This window comes from Phascolarctos cinereus, unplaced genomic scaffold (assembly GCF_003287225.1).
Source record: "Phascolarctos cinereus isolate Bilbo 61053 unplaced genomic scaffold, phaCin_HiC Scaffold_4;HRSCAF=312, whole genome shotgun sequence".
NCBI lineage: Eukaryota > Metazoa > Chordata > Mammalia > Diprotodontia > Phascolarctidae > Phascolarctos > Phascolarctos cinereus.
The window spans coordinates 312,255,995-312,272,277 of NW_027555847.1; the positions used below are offsets into that span (position 1 = coordinate 312,255,995).

Genomic DNA, 16,283 nt, shown 5'->3' on the forward strand with positions numbered 1-16,283 from the left:
CAACTTGTCATTTGTTTGGCATTTGCAACCTGGCCCCAACCCGTTTTTCCAGCCTTGTTGTGTATTTCTTTCTTTTACCCGCTGTATAATATAATCAAACAAGCCTGCTTGCTGTTCCCCATACTGGAAAATCCATCTCCTATTTCCACACCTTTGCACAGGCTGTCCCCCATGCCAGAAATGTACTCCTTCTTCAGCTCTGATTTCTAGAATCCTTGAATATTTTAAAGCTCAGCTTGTATCACTTGTGTCAGCTTGTGGGATACCTACCTTGATTTTCCCAGTGATACTTTTCTCTCCCCAAGAAGTTAGTTTACATTTGCTTTGTGTGTCCATTTGTTTTTATTTACCTTTGTTCATATTATTTCCCCATTGGAGTTTTTCCATACTGTTTTTCCCCAATGCTCCTTCAGAGTAGGGATTGTATTCTCTTTGCCTACCACAACAGTAGGTACTTAATAAATGCTTGTGGAATGAATGTATTTCTGTTTGATCTGAGAGGTAGTAGGAGGTTATTTTGGGTCCTTGAGCAGGGAAGGGATGTTGAGGTAAAAATAAGCACTTAATGGCTGTGTGGTCTTTGTCAAGGATCTGAATCTGTTTTCCACATCTGTGCAGTGTGATGATACTTGTCTGCTTCATTGGGTTTTTGAGATAATTTATATGAATTGGGGAAAGCTCTATATAAATGTGTTATTTTTAACATAAGAAAATAGACATACTATGACTACTACCTCCACTATTCCACTACTGCTGCTGTGATTACCTCTTCTTGTTGAAATGGTTCCAAATCCTGGGGAGGAGGGCATGTTGGCACATTTGAATGAGATGCTTCTGGATAGGGCTGTACACCCCTTAAAAATGACAAACTGATGCTGTCAGACTCCAACACTTTGAGCCTTGTGTTGTTTGTGTTTCTTCTTTTTAAGCTGCGTGTTTCTGCCTTGTTTGTCAGTCACCACCCACAAACAGGGTGACAGAGAGGCTTGGGTAAAAATTCAGAATAAAGTATTTCAGTCTTTCCAAGTTTTTCCTCTTCATGATAGCACTGATAAATAGTAGGGAAACTTTACAAAAATGTGTTTGACACTTAGATTTGAAAAAGGTTTCTTTGTTTAGCTGTAGCGATTCAATAATTATAGGCTATTTGTGTGACAATGTTGCAGGCACATATTATAAAACAACATGTTTTACATATTACAGTACAGCCCAGTTCTCAAAAATGTGTTGCTAGGTTCAGTCATTTCTTACAGATCAGTAATCATGAAGATTTAGAATACTGATGATATGATGGCACTCACAGTATGCAAAATAGAATGAAATATCCCTTTCTGATACACTTCTTTTCAACTATATAGATAGGCTTATTTTTGGGGAGGCAGGGTTGCTGGTTGCTGCTCCAAGTCTGAGGATGGGTGAGGTACTTCATGTGTCTGAAATGACAAACTATAAAAACTGGTACTTGAAGAATAGTCTAAGGATACCACAGTTGCCACACTGATATTGACTCTTTAACCCATTCTATTAAGGCAAAAATAGGAATATCTTAATTTCAGCACAGCATCTTTGGAAGGGTTCTTGTAGTCTCTTGGAATGCTGAAATTCCTTTTGGTATCTTTTGCTGGAATTTTTCTTAGTCCCAAGCATATTTTACTGTTGCTTCCTAGGTAATAGAGATGTGTGTTCTGTAATTGGAATTTTTTTTTTTTGGTGAGGCAGTCAGGGTTAAGTGACTTGCCCAGGGTCACACAGCTAGTCAATGTCAAGTGTTTGAGGTCAGATTTGAGCTTAGGTCCTTCTGACTTCAGAGCCAATGCTCTATCCACTTCACTGCCTAGCTGCCCCTTGTAATTGGAATTTAAAAAAATCATTTAGCTCAAGTAATGTTTATCAAGATTTATGTTTGAGGTGCCTAGGATGATTATGTTTTTAGAAAAGTAAATAAAACTTGTTCATATTTTTTGTTATATCACATTTGTTTTTGAATATATTCTTCTCTTTCTCCCCTACGAAGCAAACCATAGGGTCATCAGTTTTTAAAAGCACCCCAAAACAAAGCAGTGTATTGTAGTACGGAAGGACATATGGGGGGAACTGGGATATGAGTTCCTTTATGACCTTAGAGTAAGTTATTTCTTTGTCTTCATTTTCCCATCGGTTGAGTGGGGATACTACTACTACTGTGCATAAGTAGTAATTTTAGAGTAATTATATAACACTTTTACTCTCATGTACATTATTCTATATACATTAAAGAAAGGTAGTTTTTAAAATTAGGGTATTTGATAGCTCTCCAATCAGTGTTCCAGTAATCTATATCACATTAACCAATTAATCAACAAGCATTTATTAAGCACTTAATATATTCCATGTACTGTTCTAGGAGCCAGATAACAGAAAAAAATGAAATAATTCCTTTCCCCTAGTAACTTACATTATATCCCTTTTGAGTCATGGGGAAGGTACTATGGTCAATCCTCAACTTTCATGGGGATAATGTTCCTAGAAAATAGCGCAAAAGTAAAAAATGTGAGTGTTGATATATTGAACTTATGGGAAATAGAGGGTTGGGTTCCTGCAACCACCAAAACCTGCAGTCTTTTGCTAGTTGCTGAAAATATACTTTTCTGCATACAGTTCTTTGTAACAGAACATTAATTCAGATATGTACTTTTCCTAACACAGTAACTATGAAATAACTCATAAAATGCAGTACACAAAATAAAAATGGTAACATGCAAAACATTTTCCCTCACTATTAGTTCCCTGGAATTCTGTGACTTTTTGTGCTAACATCTCAATGAAGAAAAATTGATTTCAGACAATATTCGCTTTTCATACTCATGAAATCTATAGTATCATAATACTGGGCTGCAAATAAAATTCTTAAAACTAAAATATTTTTTAGCCCAAGTCTAACCTTCTGCTATGTCAGACGGCAGTGTGAGGTCATTGTATTATATACTGTCCTGCTTGGCTGCCCTCTGAAAACCAAGGGAGAGGTTGCTGGGACTTTACTCACAGCTGTCAGAAGATGTTGAGACTGGTGAAGTCTCGACATTACCTTAGAGTCCAAAGGACATGCACTGTACTTGGGAACATAATTACAACACAAAACATGAGTTTTTAAGTGAAGCAATGAAAATATGCAATGAATGCACAGGGAGCTTCTTACAATGGTAGGGTGAACAAGACCGGAGAAGCACCTGGTGGATACCAGCTGCTCCACAAACTTGCACACATCGTATCTCTCGTTTTTTTCTCTACTGCACCTAACCATAAATGTGTGCAGTTGCCAACGTGAGAGGGTTAAATGCACAGATGTTGAGGATACATATGGATGCTAAAGTTTGTCATGCAGTATTTATTGCCCACATAGGCACCACAGGTACAGGAATCAAGGCTGTCTCACTAACAAAACTTGGCACAACCCCATGGATTTTTATTTCAGTTAACTCTGCCCCTCTCACTACCCATTCTCTGCCCAAAATTCTCTGCAGTAACTCTAACCCATAATAGTTATTTGTAATTTCCTTTTCCATTGTATCAGTCCATAATAGTCTACTTTTGGTCTGTGGGGTAGCTGTCACAGGGGCTGAACAAATCTGGACAAGTGCAGTAGACCAGGGTCCCTTAAGGATTCAGGCTTGGTGATCTTGATCAAATTGGCTGGCTTTGATTCTGAATATACTGCCTGGAGTATAGCTGCTCAGAGCCAGGCCTGCATTACAGATCTGTGTCTTAAGGAGCCATCTTTATATGTCTTTCAAGTATTCCAGTTCCTCTAGGAACTCTAAACATATTATAAAATTAGTTGTATCCAAAAAAACTCCCATAACTTAACACTGATTTCATTTATTATGATGCAAGTGTTCAGATGATCTGTCCTTAATTTTGGTGCTTCATGTTAGATGGGGAAGGATGTGTAGTGGTGAGATGTTTAATTCCTTCTTTCTTTTCTGTTGCCATTTTGAATTTATTTTATTTTGTAGAAAGTCTGGAGTAACTGATCACTATGCTTTGGATGACACTCATGCACTTCACTTGGCAAGGAAAGCTGTGAGGAGTCTAAACTATAGTAAGAAATTAGAAGTGAGTATATGATTTTTTTCTTAGAAATCAGTTTTATTGATGCCTTTTGTTTGTGCAGTAGTCATTTCTAGATATTACCCTCTCTCCCATTCACCCCTAAACAAACACTGTGAGCTTTCCCTTGTAACAAAAGGTAGGAAACCCACCTCACACAGTGGCTATATCTGAAAGTGTATGTAACATTTTGCTGTTGTAGTCCCCTTCTCTACTGAAAGGAGATTTGGGCCAAGGTTAATTATTACATTTATTCAAAGCTTGTTTTCTTTTGTTATTCCTTTCATTTGCACTGATATAGTATGTTATTATTAGGTAGTACTCCCGTAAGCTGTCTGACTACAGACTGGCATTTCAGCTAGAAAATATTTTATTGTCTTCTTTAGGTTGTCAGATTGATGACAGCATAAAGTAGCATCTGTGTTTTCTTTAGGTTCTTTCAGATACAGTTCAGGTGACACTTTTTATAGGAAACCTCTCCTCATCCCCCCAAGTATTAGCATCCTCTCTTCCTTGAAATAATTTCTGTGTTTCATTACTTGTGTACATATTGTATTCTCCCAGTAGAATATAAATTTCTTGAAGACAGGGATGGTTTTTATTTTTATCTTTGTATCTCCAGAACCTAGGATAGTTTCTTGTACTGTTGATATGGTGCGCTGCGGTGTGGTGCGGTGCGGTGCGGTGTGGTGTGGTGGCTGTGTTATGTTAGTGCCTAATAAGTGTTTGTTGAATTTAATTAAATTGAACTTTGGTTAATATAATTCCACTAAATTATTATAGGTGACGATAGAACCTTCTGAAGAGCCTTTGTTTCCTCTAGATGAGGTATATGGAGTAGTTGGAGATAACCTCAAGAGGAACTTTGATGTCCGAGAGGTATGACTTTTTGGTTTTGGTCATCTGAGTTTGCCCAGGCTAGAAGTGCAGCAGTCACTCACAGGCCCACTCTCACAATTGATGGTATGGAATGATATTCTCCATTTATAACCTGGGCCCTGATTCTCCTCTTCTTAGCAGCCAGGTGTCCATCGCCTCCCTTTTCCTTCCCAAGAGCTCATTCTCTTGGAGCCAGACATAGTGCGGACACCCAGTAGGTTTGAGCCCTACTGCATCTCAGGGCTCTTGGACTCATGTTCCCCTAGCCTCAGCCTTGACCCACACATAGCAGGGATCACAGGCGCCAGCATGGCTGGCCTAGATATGACTTTAAATTGAAGCAGAACTATAATATATAACCTGTCTAAATGAATAAAAAAGTAAATTCTTGTAAGGGAAACAAAAGTATTTTAAAGTATAATTATACACCTAAAGACAGGGAAGAATTAAAATGTATTTAAACTTTTTGGCAATTGCTTGGCAGGTGTGTCAGGAAGGAACTGCAGGTAAGGGCACAGTTTTATAATTCATGTATCATAGTTAGATTTTAAATGTCCACAGAAACAAAATAAATCATAGTCATTGTTATATCTGTGCTTGGTTGGGGACAGGAATAGCTTAATTTGTTCCTAAGGAAGCTTTATGTTTTTGGTAGACATCAGAGGTGGCCTAAGAGCAACTTTACAGTTTTCAAAGGTGTTTTTTCCCCACTCATTGCTGTTTTGGTAAATAGTTTAAATGTCAATGTGCCATTAGAAGAGGTTATATTTTAAACTGCATTGTATTTCGGATGTTGCCAAAGCTACAGGTCAGTATCTAAATCTTCTGTAATGTAGATTGGTGACTTTTCCAACTTGTGCATATAGCATGCAATACTTAATATCTTCCTTCATTTTTATAACTAGTATAATTTCTTCTATAATAACATTATTCCAAAGACTCCAGATAAATTTGCCTTAAAAATAAATAGAAATAGGATTTTCTGTAACTTTGTCCTAGGGATGTTTACAGACTTTAAATGAGATCCATGGATGTGAACCAAGGGTGATCACAATTTAAAGGGTGCTGATAGCACTTATATCCCATAGCTTAGAAACGGCTGACTTTAGATTCTAGTTTAACCAAAAAAAGTATATTAGTTAAAATAGGAACCTGTGGTTTCTTTTCCTTGACTGAGGAACCCCAGGAAAGCTCTTCCTTGACCCTCTCCTCCTTGTATATCCCTTCTCACCACTGCTGCTTGGGACCACTGTCTTATGGTTTCTGGCTTGCTCCTGCAGAACCTTGTGTTCCAAGGTGTCTCCACCTTTCTACTCAGTTTGTCTTAAAAAGTTAATTTGAGGGAGCATTTTGTCTTCTTACCCCTTGTTTGGAGTGCTTTGCCCTGTGCCCCTGAATGGCTACTTACCATTCTAATTAAACCCTGGATTTCCCACTCCTGTGTCTGCTCACACTGTTCTCCATGGCTGGAATGCCCTCCCTGTGCCCAATTTCTATCTAGCATAATCCTATCCATGCATCATGGTCTCACCCAAAGTGCCACCTCCTAATTACTGTCCACCAAAAGTAATCTTTCTCTCCTGTCTCACATTGTTTGTGAACTCACATTCAATTCTGCACCATAGTTCTTTGTGTACAGTCGCTAGGTGGTTGGAGAGCATTCCAGCTACAGAGAAAAGTGTGAGCGAGGGTGTGGGAGTAGGAAAAGTTCTGGGTGATATGTAACCCTCTTTTCCCAGAGTGCAGGTTATTTGATAGGGTTGGAATGTGAATTAGGGCTGGAAACGTTAGTTGAGCATAGTGCATCTGGGAGCTGAGGTTGCCTAAAGAGCTCCAGATAAATGTTTGAGCCCTGACTTTCTCTAACGTATAGTTACAAACAGAGGAGTCCTGACTTATGCTTTGTAGGCATGATTCTTATTTATGACAAAAGAAAACAAGAGTGGTTGGAGCACCCTGAATGTGCAAGGTGAAGCTCCGGTGATTGAGTACCTCTGTAGAGGATGCAGTGAATCTGGGAAAGTGACAACTTCATTGTGAATCTTTTTTTCCTTCTCACTTAAAAATAACCTGAACACAATTTAAACAAAAAATTTCTCTGTCACCTCCTTCTTCTAGGTCATTGCTAGGATTGTGGATGGAAGCAGATTTGATGAATTTAAAGCCCTCTATGGAGACACCTTAGTCACAGGTATTGATAAGGGTTAAATGTATAGAAATTTCTCTGTTTTGGAGATGAGAAGTAAAACTAAACCTTTAGATTTTCTTCAAGTATCTGGATTATGAAGTAGACTCCAAGTCACTCTGATAGCATCCTGAGCGTTTTTTTCACTGTATTAAAATGCTGGAATCCATAGAGTCAATGGATGCAGGAACCATATGTGGTTAGATGACTTTCTAGGACAAGAGTAAGGAAGGAGAGGAAGAAAGAATCTGTGGCTGCCTGCCCGTCATCAGCATGTGGAATTCATAACTCTTTAGCTAGTTCTTAGGGGTGCTATGTATGGTAGATAGATTGTGTGCCCTGGGCAGTGGGCACAGTCTGAAAAGCAAGTAAGGTGTTTCTGAAAGTTGTTTTCGAAGAGTGAAATATTAAATCTGGTTTCTAATGTAGAAACATGTCTAAATTGAATGCTAGATTCAAAATGACAGAAAACAAAACCTTGAATATAATGTATAAAGCTTGAACCTGAAATAACTAATGAGAAAATTGCATTTCTCTTTAGAAACTAGGTTAATATCGAGCACAAATCTAGATAAAGAAATAATGAGGCTTACATTTCAGGTTAAATGTTAATTCTTACCTGCTTTAAGGTGGAGAAGGGAATTCACTCTGAAAATGGGATTTGAACTTTTGTACTTAAATGACTAGTCTCTATTAATATTTGGACAAATAAGTTTTACCAGTGCATTGGCTCAAACTAATTTTTAAACAGTATATGCCCTGATTGCTAAGCAGCCAAAATAACATTCAGAGCTCTTTCTTTTTTATTGTAGGTCATAAGCAATTGGACATGTTTTTCTCAATTTTTGTGAGTTGGAACAAGTTCAAAAGAGATTTCTACAGTACTCTTTGGACGATTTATTCTTTTTCCCTGTTTCCTTGCTTTCTTTGGTGAATTTGTCCTGTTGATTAGAGTAGAATAGATAGCAAGCAGAGTGTTAGTTATAGCTTAGGCCTAGGTATTGGGAATAAAACATCGAGGATAGCTAGTATTTATATTATACTTTAAGGTTTGCAAGGTGCTTTATGAATATTATCTCATTTTATCCCCACAACAATCCTGTGAGTTAGATATTATGTATTCACATTTTACAGAAGAGGAAACTAAGGCAAGTAGAGGTTAAGTAACTTGCCCAGGGTGTCATAGCTAATAAGTGTCTGAGGTCAGATTTGAACTCAGGTTTTTCTGACTCCAGATCCAGCTTTCTATCTACTGTGCTACCGAGGTAAATGTAAGTAACTATCATACTGGTCTTTTGTTTTTTTATCAAAGTGAAGTTAATGTCTATTAAAAAAAAAAACAGCTCACTTCAATAATGTTAAATCATTAGCAACCACCCCTCCCAAAACCAAACAAAACCAAACAAAACCAAACAAAAACAAAAAGTCTAAGTGTGTGGTATCCTGTTTTGCCTATTTATTTCATAATCAGTTAAATTTGATACTCAGTGTTACTTACAGTCTTCCCATCTGGGTTTTATACAGTAGAAGTTCTAGATTAATATTGACATTTTTTATTCATGGTTCTGAAAGCTGTAGTACTTGCAGGGCATTTGGGTCATTTGCCTTTTTAGGTTTTCAAAACAGCCTTTTTTTTTCCGCTAGAATAATGTCAGGCATCTTGCTCTGGTGTGTGTGTGTGTGTGTGTGCTTTGTTTGTTTTTTAGTTCAGTTTTAGTTAGGGTTTTTTTTTTTTTGCCTGTAGCAATTCTTTGTGGCAACCTTCAGGCAAGATTTTCGCTGCAGTGAATCTTTTCTCAACTAACTTACTTTGCTTAGGGTAAATTTGTTTCTTACCTGGCTTGACTTTCCACCAGCTTTTTCAAAATAGTATCTGTAAGCAGGCCATTTGGATAGGAAAAAAACCATGATGATATAATTGATTAAGCTGCTTTTAAGGCAGGTACTTAAATGAAGAGGGTGACTGTAGGTTGGCTTATAAAGAGCCAGGCTTATTTTAGTACCAAACCAACATGGGTTTGGCTAAATCACCTATTTAAGAATTGTCACATATAAGTAAAGCAAATGGATTTTTTCCCCTAGGTAACATGAGTATTAAAAAAACAAAGCTAAAACTGAGAAAAAATTTTAAAATTTGAGTAATAAAAATGTGACATTGACTTTTGCTGGGCATTAGACCTGTGGTTTCATTGGTACAGGGAGTTTCTGGTGAGGAAAGTGTAAGGGCCGCAGATTTTCACCTTCTCTACAATTTCTAGTTTTAGAGAATTACCTGAGACAGTTGCACTGAGAGGTTAAGTGGTAAGCCCAGGGTTAATGGCAAGTATGTGGCAGACATGAGACTTAAACCTGGTGTTCCTGACTTGGAGGCTTGATCTCTATCTACTATGCCTTGGACACTTATGAGCTGTGTGACCCTGGGCAAGTCACTTAACCTCTGCTTTAATCCACCGAAGAAGGAAATGACAAACCACTCCAGTAACCTTGCCAAGAAAATCCCATGCTCCAGGGGTCACAAAGAGTTGGACACAACTGACTGACTGAACCACAGCAGCTGTTTCATACTACTTCTCTCTTTCACATTAACTGTACCATTGAGCAGATGTTGTCTGTTTGTTATCAGAAATAAATATCACTTAATGTTTTTTTAAGGGTTTGCTAGAATATTTGGCTACCCAGTGGGAATTATTGGAAACAACGGTGTTCTTTTCTCAGAATCTGCAAAGAAGGTAAGTAATATGTAAAAGATTATCAAGATTTTCTTTCAATTTTAATTTAGTATTGCTAACTTTGGTTTCTTTTTTTAGTTGCTTTTTTTATGCTAAACTTAACACACACTAAATAAAATGAACACCTCTTTATACACATAGAAAAAAGATTATATGTAAAACTGAAAATATTTTATATACGTTTGCTTTTTTAAAGTATTTAATAAATTCCACGGATAACTTTCAAAGCTGTTCTGTTTGTCTTTATCACTTATTTTGAAAGTCAAATGTGGAAGTAAAACAGACTGAAAGAAAAGACTTTAAAACATTCACTTTCTCATCTGGTTTGGTATCTATTACATCCATGAAAGAACTCAGCAGGTGCATTGGCAAGCAGGGTTATTTGGTTGTGTGTATATATTTTAGGGTCACTTTTTAACATGGTTGACACTAAATATGACACCAAATGAAGTAGTCAAACCTGCCTGGAACGCTGTCTGAAAGAAAATAAATTGGTACACCTGCTAGAGAGCATAAGTGCTATTGAAGATGGATGCATTTTCTTTGAATGATGTTTTTTTCAATTACATGTAAAATAATTTTTAACATTTTTTTTTTAATTTTGAGTTCTAAGTTCTCTCCTCTGTCCTCTTCCCCCTCCCTGAGAGGGCAAGCAATTTGATATAGGTTATATATATGTAATCTGTCATTGTTGTTGTTTAGCTGTGTCCAACTCTCTTTATCACCCCATTTGGGGTTTTCTTGACAAAGATGCTGGTGGAGTGGTTTGCCATTTCTTTCTCCAGCTCATTTTACAGATGAGGAAACTGAGGCAAGCAGGGTTAAGTGACTTGCCCAGGATCACACAGCTAGTAAAGGTCTGAGGCTGCATTTGAACTCAGGCCTTCTTGACTCCAGGCCCAGCACTCTTATCTGCTGCACCACCTCATTGCTCCATATGCATTTTCAGCTAGCACATAGACAACTTGTCTTGCATCACAGTCTCACTCTCTGGTGCTAAGTGCAGATCAGCTCATATCCAAAACCGTGCTGCTGATACAGATTTCTATGCTTAATTATTTTTCTGACCTTCTGTGAATTTATGGACTAGAATCCAGTTTTATATTTTGGGGAAGTGGGGAAACAATGGGGTTGGTATTGAAGCTGTGATTTGAAAAAGTGGTAGATGATGTAGTATAGTGAAAAGAGTACTAGGTTTGAAGCCAGGACCTGGGTTCATATTTTGCTGCTGACACCTACCACTGTGTGAAGTTGGGCAAATTGCTAAACCTCTTTGGGCCTCACTCCGTTTTCTCCTCTGTAAAATGAGTGAGTTAGATTTGGTGACTTCTGAGGTCTCTCTCAGCGCTGGATATATGATGATTTTTAAAAGAAAACTAGCCTAGTATGTGAGTCATCTCTATCTCTTCTAACCTTGGACCTGACTTCCGACTTCATTGTCTCTTTCTTGCCTGAATATGTACAAAAAGAATCCACATATCACCAATTTTTTATATTTTTTTTTCCTCATCCACAAATGGATGAGCAAGCAGTACAAAGTGAGGATGTTGATTAACTGATATAAATAACTGTAATAGGTAACCTATGGTTGTAGTAAAGCTTGAGGAGTCCTACCCTCCATTAGCTGGCTACTAAGTAGCAAGTGCCAGAGTGACATAACAGTAAGTAATCATCCACAGAACAAAGCAAGGAAATCAGGAAAGTAAACAGATTGGAGAAGGCTTTGGGGGATGAATTTGGAAAGCAATCAGGGTTTGCTTAGAAGACAGTTTCCAAGGTGCCATCTTTTATGTTTGGCAGTACTGCCTGTGTCCTCTCTAATACCTCCAATGTCATAGAGTTACATTTTGCTCCTGTGGGGGTTAGGAAGACAAATAAAACAGTCCTTTCAAAAGCTTAGAATCAAAGAAGAATGATAGGACAGGCACATAGGTAACTATAATAATGATAGGTTGCATTTCTATAAGGCATTTTTCTCACAACAACAATCCTGTAAGTTCAGTGATAGAACTAGTATCATGTCCATTTTACAGATGAAGAAACAAAGGCCCCCAAATTAAGAGGCATGTTCAACAGCTGTAGCTAATGTCAGAGACAGGACTCAAACCTAGGTTTTCTGATTCCTAAGTCTTCTTATAATCTAAGGTATAATATGTTTGTTAAGTACATAAGAGAGGTTTAAACAAGGTGTATGAGTTTAGAAGGGAGAAAGATCACTTTTGGTTACTTGAGTCAGGGAGAGTACTATGGAAGAGCTGGCATTTGAGTTAGGCCTTGAATGATATGTTGGATTTCAACTGGTAAAATTGGGGGAAGAAAACATTTCATGAAGTTTGGGAGGTTTGAGATGTGTTTATAGATCATTGAGTAGTCCAAGTTGGCTAGAATGGATAGGGCATCAAAGAGAATAACATGAGATGAGGCTAGAAAGGTAGAGTGTGAGGCTTTGAATGCTAGGCTAAAGCTTTTGGATTTTATTTAGTAGGTAGCTTAAAAGTATTAGAAGCTTTTGAGCAGAGGAGTTACGTGATGTATACTAAGAAGATCATTCAAGACTCGGATTAATGCCATGAGCCACCATGATTTCCAAGGACTGATGATAAAGCATACCTCCCATCTCTCAGTAGCAATGTGGTGAACCATGGGTGGTGAATCCATGAGGCATGGATTGTCATATATTACTAGTGTGTAATAGGGGTAGGGGAGAAATCATTAGGAAGTGGCACGGATGTTTTTAAAAAAACCTATCAATAAAACACAAGGAAGAAAGGTTAATCTAGCATTGATATGTAGAATGAGTTAGTGGGAAGAAAGATTGGAGGCAGGAAAACCAGTAAGGGGGCCATTGCAAATAGCACGTACCTGAGGTAATGAGGTCCCCAATTAGGTTGGTGACAGTGTGAGTGGAGATGTTGCTGAAGTAGAATCAATGTGACTTGGCAGTTGATTAGATATGGGAAGTGAGGGAGAGGGAGGAATCAGAGATGATTGAGGTTTCAGACCTGTTAACTAGGAGAATATTGGCACCATTCACAGAAATATTGAAGTCAGAAGGAGAAAAAGATTTGGAGGGGAGAGCAGGTATGATTTTGGACATGTTGCTAATTTTTCCATATCATTTTAAAATATGGAGGTACTCTATTAAAGTTATCAAGCTTTGGGTATCATGATTCATAGAAGTTTACTAGGAAGGGCTTTATATATCATTCATTGAGATATGTAATTACTTGTGATGGTAGTCACTGTATATAGAAATGTTCTGTAGACCAGGAAAGTGTTATACAGGTGAAAAAGCTGGTGATAGTTGGTTTTATCCTGGTCAGCAACTTGATTAGTTAGTTATAGGGGTTGGGAAACTTCTATCACCTGTTTTTGTATAGCCCATAGCTAAGAATGGTTTTTACATTTTTAACTAAAGTTTTATTGCATTTAAAAATATAAAAAAAACGTTCTTAGCTTGTGGCCAGCTGCAGTGTGGGCTAGTTATTTTTACACAAAAACGCTCATCTAGCTCTCAACAAAAAGATTTAAAAAAAAAATCTCTCCTCTGTAGCCATGGACTTTATCTCCAGTAGTCCAGATGTCTTGCAGATGTGTAACATATGTCATAAAGGTGGCTCTTAGAGAGCATAGATGACTGAGGTCAGTTTCATTAGCAATATCAGAATAAGAGCACAAAGCATATATCCTACTGCTAATGGAACAGTAGCCGTATTGTTATTGATATGCTGTTAAATTTGATAAGCAAGGTGGAATTATTTTTGTGTTTTTTTTCCTAGGTTGTCCTGTTTTGTTTTGGAGGAAGCATAGTAATGTATTTGCAGTCATGATTTAATTGTAATTAATTATAATCACAATTAAATGTATTATAATTATATTCTAAAAAATCTTTTTTTCCTCTTCTTATAGGCAACTCACTTTATTCAATTATGCTGCCAAAGAAAGATTCCTCTTGTGTTTCTTCAGAATATTACTGGTGAGAAAATATCTTGATTGGTTTTGATGATTTGTTATAGTCTTTATTCAAGGAATAACACTTTCTACCTGAATCTTAACTACTTTAAGGAATCAACCTATGTGGTCTTTCCTGTCCGTTGTGAATGCCTGAATTGCAAATCATTCAACAAGCATTTAGTAAGCTTCTACTGTGTGCCAGAAATTGTGCTAGTCCTTAGACACAAAGATAAAAATAAAGCAGTTCCTGCCCTCAAGGAGCTACATTCTATTGGAGGAGACATTTACATAAATAAATATATACAAAAAAAGTGTATGCATATATATAAAATATGTAATGTATATAATATAAATGTATATATAATTATACTTTTTGCATATACACTTTTAATACATAAATATGTATTACATATATATATACACACATATATAAATTATGTATCTATGTACTTATAGTGTATCTATGTGAATTTGTGCAGTGGGGGGCAGGAAGGAGGGCACAAACAACTGAGGCAATGAGAACAGGTTTCATATACACAATGTGCATGAATAGCCAGTGCCGGTGCCCCTATCTCTCCATTCCCACTGAGGCTGCTTTTCTTACTCCTGCGTTTTCTAAATAGCAAACTAGCTTCCTTGATCTGACAATCCCTGTTGGTGCTTGGTGTGTGTGTGGGGGGTGGTGTGACTCCCAGAGTTCTTGTGAGGATCAAGTGAGATAATACTTGTAAAGTGATTAGCTTAGTGCCTGGCACATACTGGCACTTAATAAATGTTTGTTTCCTTCCTTCTTTGTTTAGGAGTAACTTACAAACTTTATTCCATTTGTGAGCCATAAAATTAACCTAATCATGATTAATAAGCTTAAGTAGTGCTGTGGGGGAGGAAGAATAGATATATGTCAAGGAAAAGGAATGCTGTCAGTTTTTAATTTCATGAGTCATAATTAAAGAACTACCAATATCAACCTTTTGGTAGTTCTTAAAAGTGCCCAGAAGTTCCCTTAAAAATATCTGTGAAAGTCTCCATCTCTTTTGTCATCTTTTTTTTCTGTTCTTTTTAAAAAAAATTTGTTTATTTTGATTTATCAACAACCACTTCCATAAGCTTTTGAGTTCTAAATTTTTCTCCCCTTCCTTCCCCAAGATGGCACACAATCTGACATAGGGTATACATATACATTCTTATTAAACAAATTTTCACATTAGTAATGTTGTAAGTAAGAGTTAGAACCAATAGGAGGAACCACCAGAAAGAGGAAACAAAACACAACAGAAGAAAAAAAATAGTAAATAGTATGCTTCGGATCTGCATTCAAACTCCATAGTTCTTTCTTTGGATGTGGATAGCACTTTCCATCATGAGGCCCTTGGAGATGTCTTAGATCCTTGTATTGCTGACAAGGGTTAAGTCTATCAATATTAGTATCTAACTGATTATGTTATTCCCTTCTTGAGCCAAATCTGAGGAGAGTAAGGTTCAAACAACTTATCTCCCTCCCTTCTTTAATAGGTTTTTGTGCCTTTTCCTGTAATGTAATTTACCCTTGTCTGCCTCCTCCTTTCCTTTTCTCTCAGAACATTTTCTAAGTTAGATCAGAATAATCCACTTACTTGGATCCATTTAACCCATTTGATTAGATTTTTTTTTTATCATTACATCAAAGTCAACTTATATCCACCCCCTTTATGTATACCCCTTTAACATGGTGTAGTAACAATACAGTCCTCAAGGGTTACAAGTGTTACCTTCCCTTGTAGGGATGTAAACAGTTTGCCCTTTTTAATAACATGTTTCTTTCTGTCCCATTTACCTTTTTATGTCTCTCTTGAGTCTTGTATTTGAAGATCAAATTTTCTGTTGAGCTCATGTCTTTTTATCAGGAAGGTTTGAAAGTCCCCTATTTCATTGAATATCCATCTCCTCCCCTGAAAGATCATACTCATTTTCACTGGGTAGTTGATTCTTGGTTGTAATCCAAACTTCTTTGCCTTACGGAATATCATATTCTGTGCCCTACGGTCTTTTAATGTAGAAGCTGCAAGGTCCTGTGTAATCTTGACTATGGTTCCATGATATTTAAATTATTTCTTTCTGGCTGCTTGCAGTATTTTCTCTTTGACCTGTTAATTTTGGAATTTGGCTACTATATTCCTTGATGTTTTCAATTTGGGATCTCTTTCAGAAGGTGATCAGTGGATTCTTTCTATGGCTATTTTACCCTCTGGTTCTAGGACCTCAGGGAAGTTTTCTTTTATGATTTCCTGAAAGATCCTATCCAGGCTCTTGTTTTCATCGTGATTTTCAGGTAGACCAATAATTTTTAAATTGTCTGTCCTGGATCGATTCTCCAGGTCAGTTGTTTTACCGATGAGGTATTTTACATTTTCATTCATTTTTTTCATTTTTTTTGTTTTTGTTTGACTGATTCTTGCTCTCTCATAGAGTCA

At 37.1% G+C, this 16,283-nt stretch overlaps 1 protein-coding gene across 2 annotated transcripts in view; it reads left to right on the top strand.

Moving 5' to 3' along the window:
* MCCC2 (methylcrotonyl-CoA carboxylase subunit 2) overlaps positions 1 to 16,283 on the top strand; it is an 86,751-nt gene that overhangs the window by 47,049 nt on the left and 23,419 nt on the right. For both annotated transcript variants that reach the window (XM_078153151.1, XM_020998486.2), the window contains 5 exons: positions 3,993 to 4,092; positions 4,870 to 4,965; positions 7,084 to 7,156; positions 9,803 to 9,879; positions 13,789 to 13,855. In XM_078153151.1, coding sequence (XP_078009277.1) covers positions 3,993 to 4,092; positions 4,870 to 4,965; positions 7,084 to 7,156; positions 9,803 to 9,879; positions 13,789 to 13,855 — 413 coding nt within the window. The remainder of the gene's footprint in view (positions 1 to 3,992; positions 4,093 to 4,869; positions 4,966 to 7,083; positions 7,157 to 9,802; positions 9,880 to 13,788; positions 13,856 to 16,283) is intronic.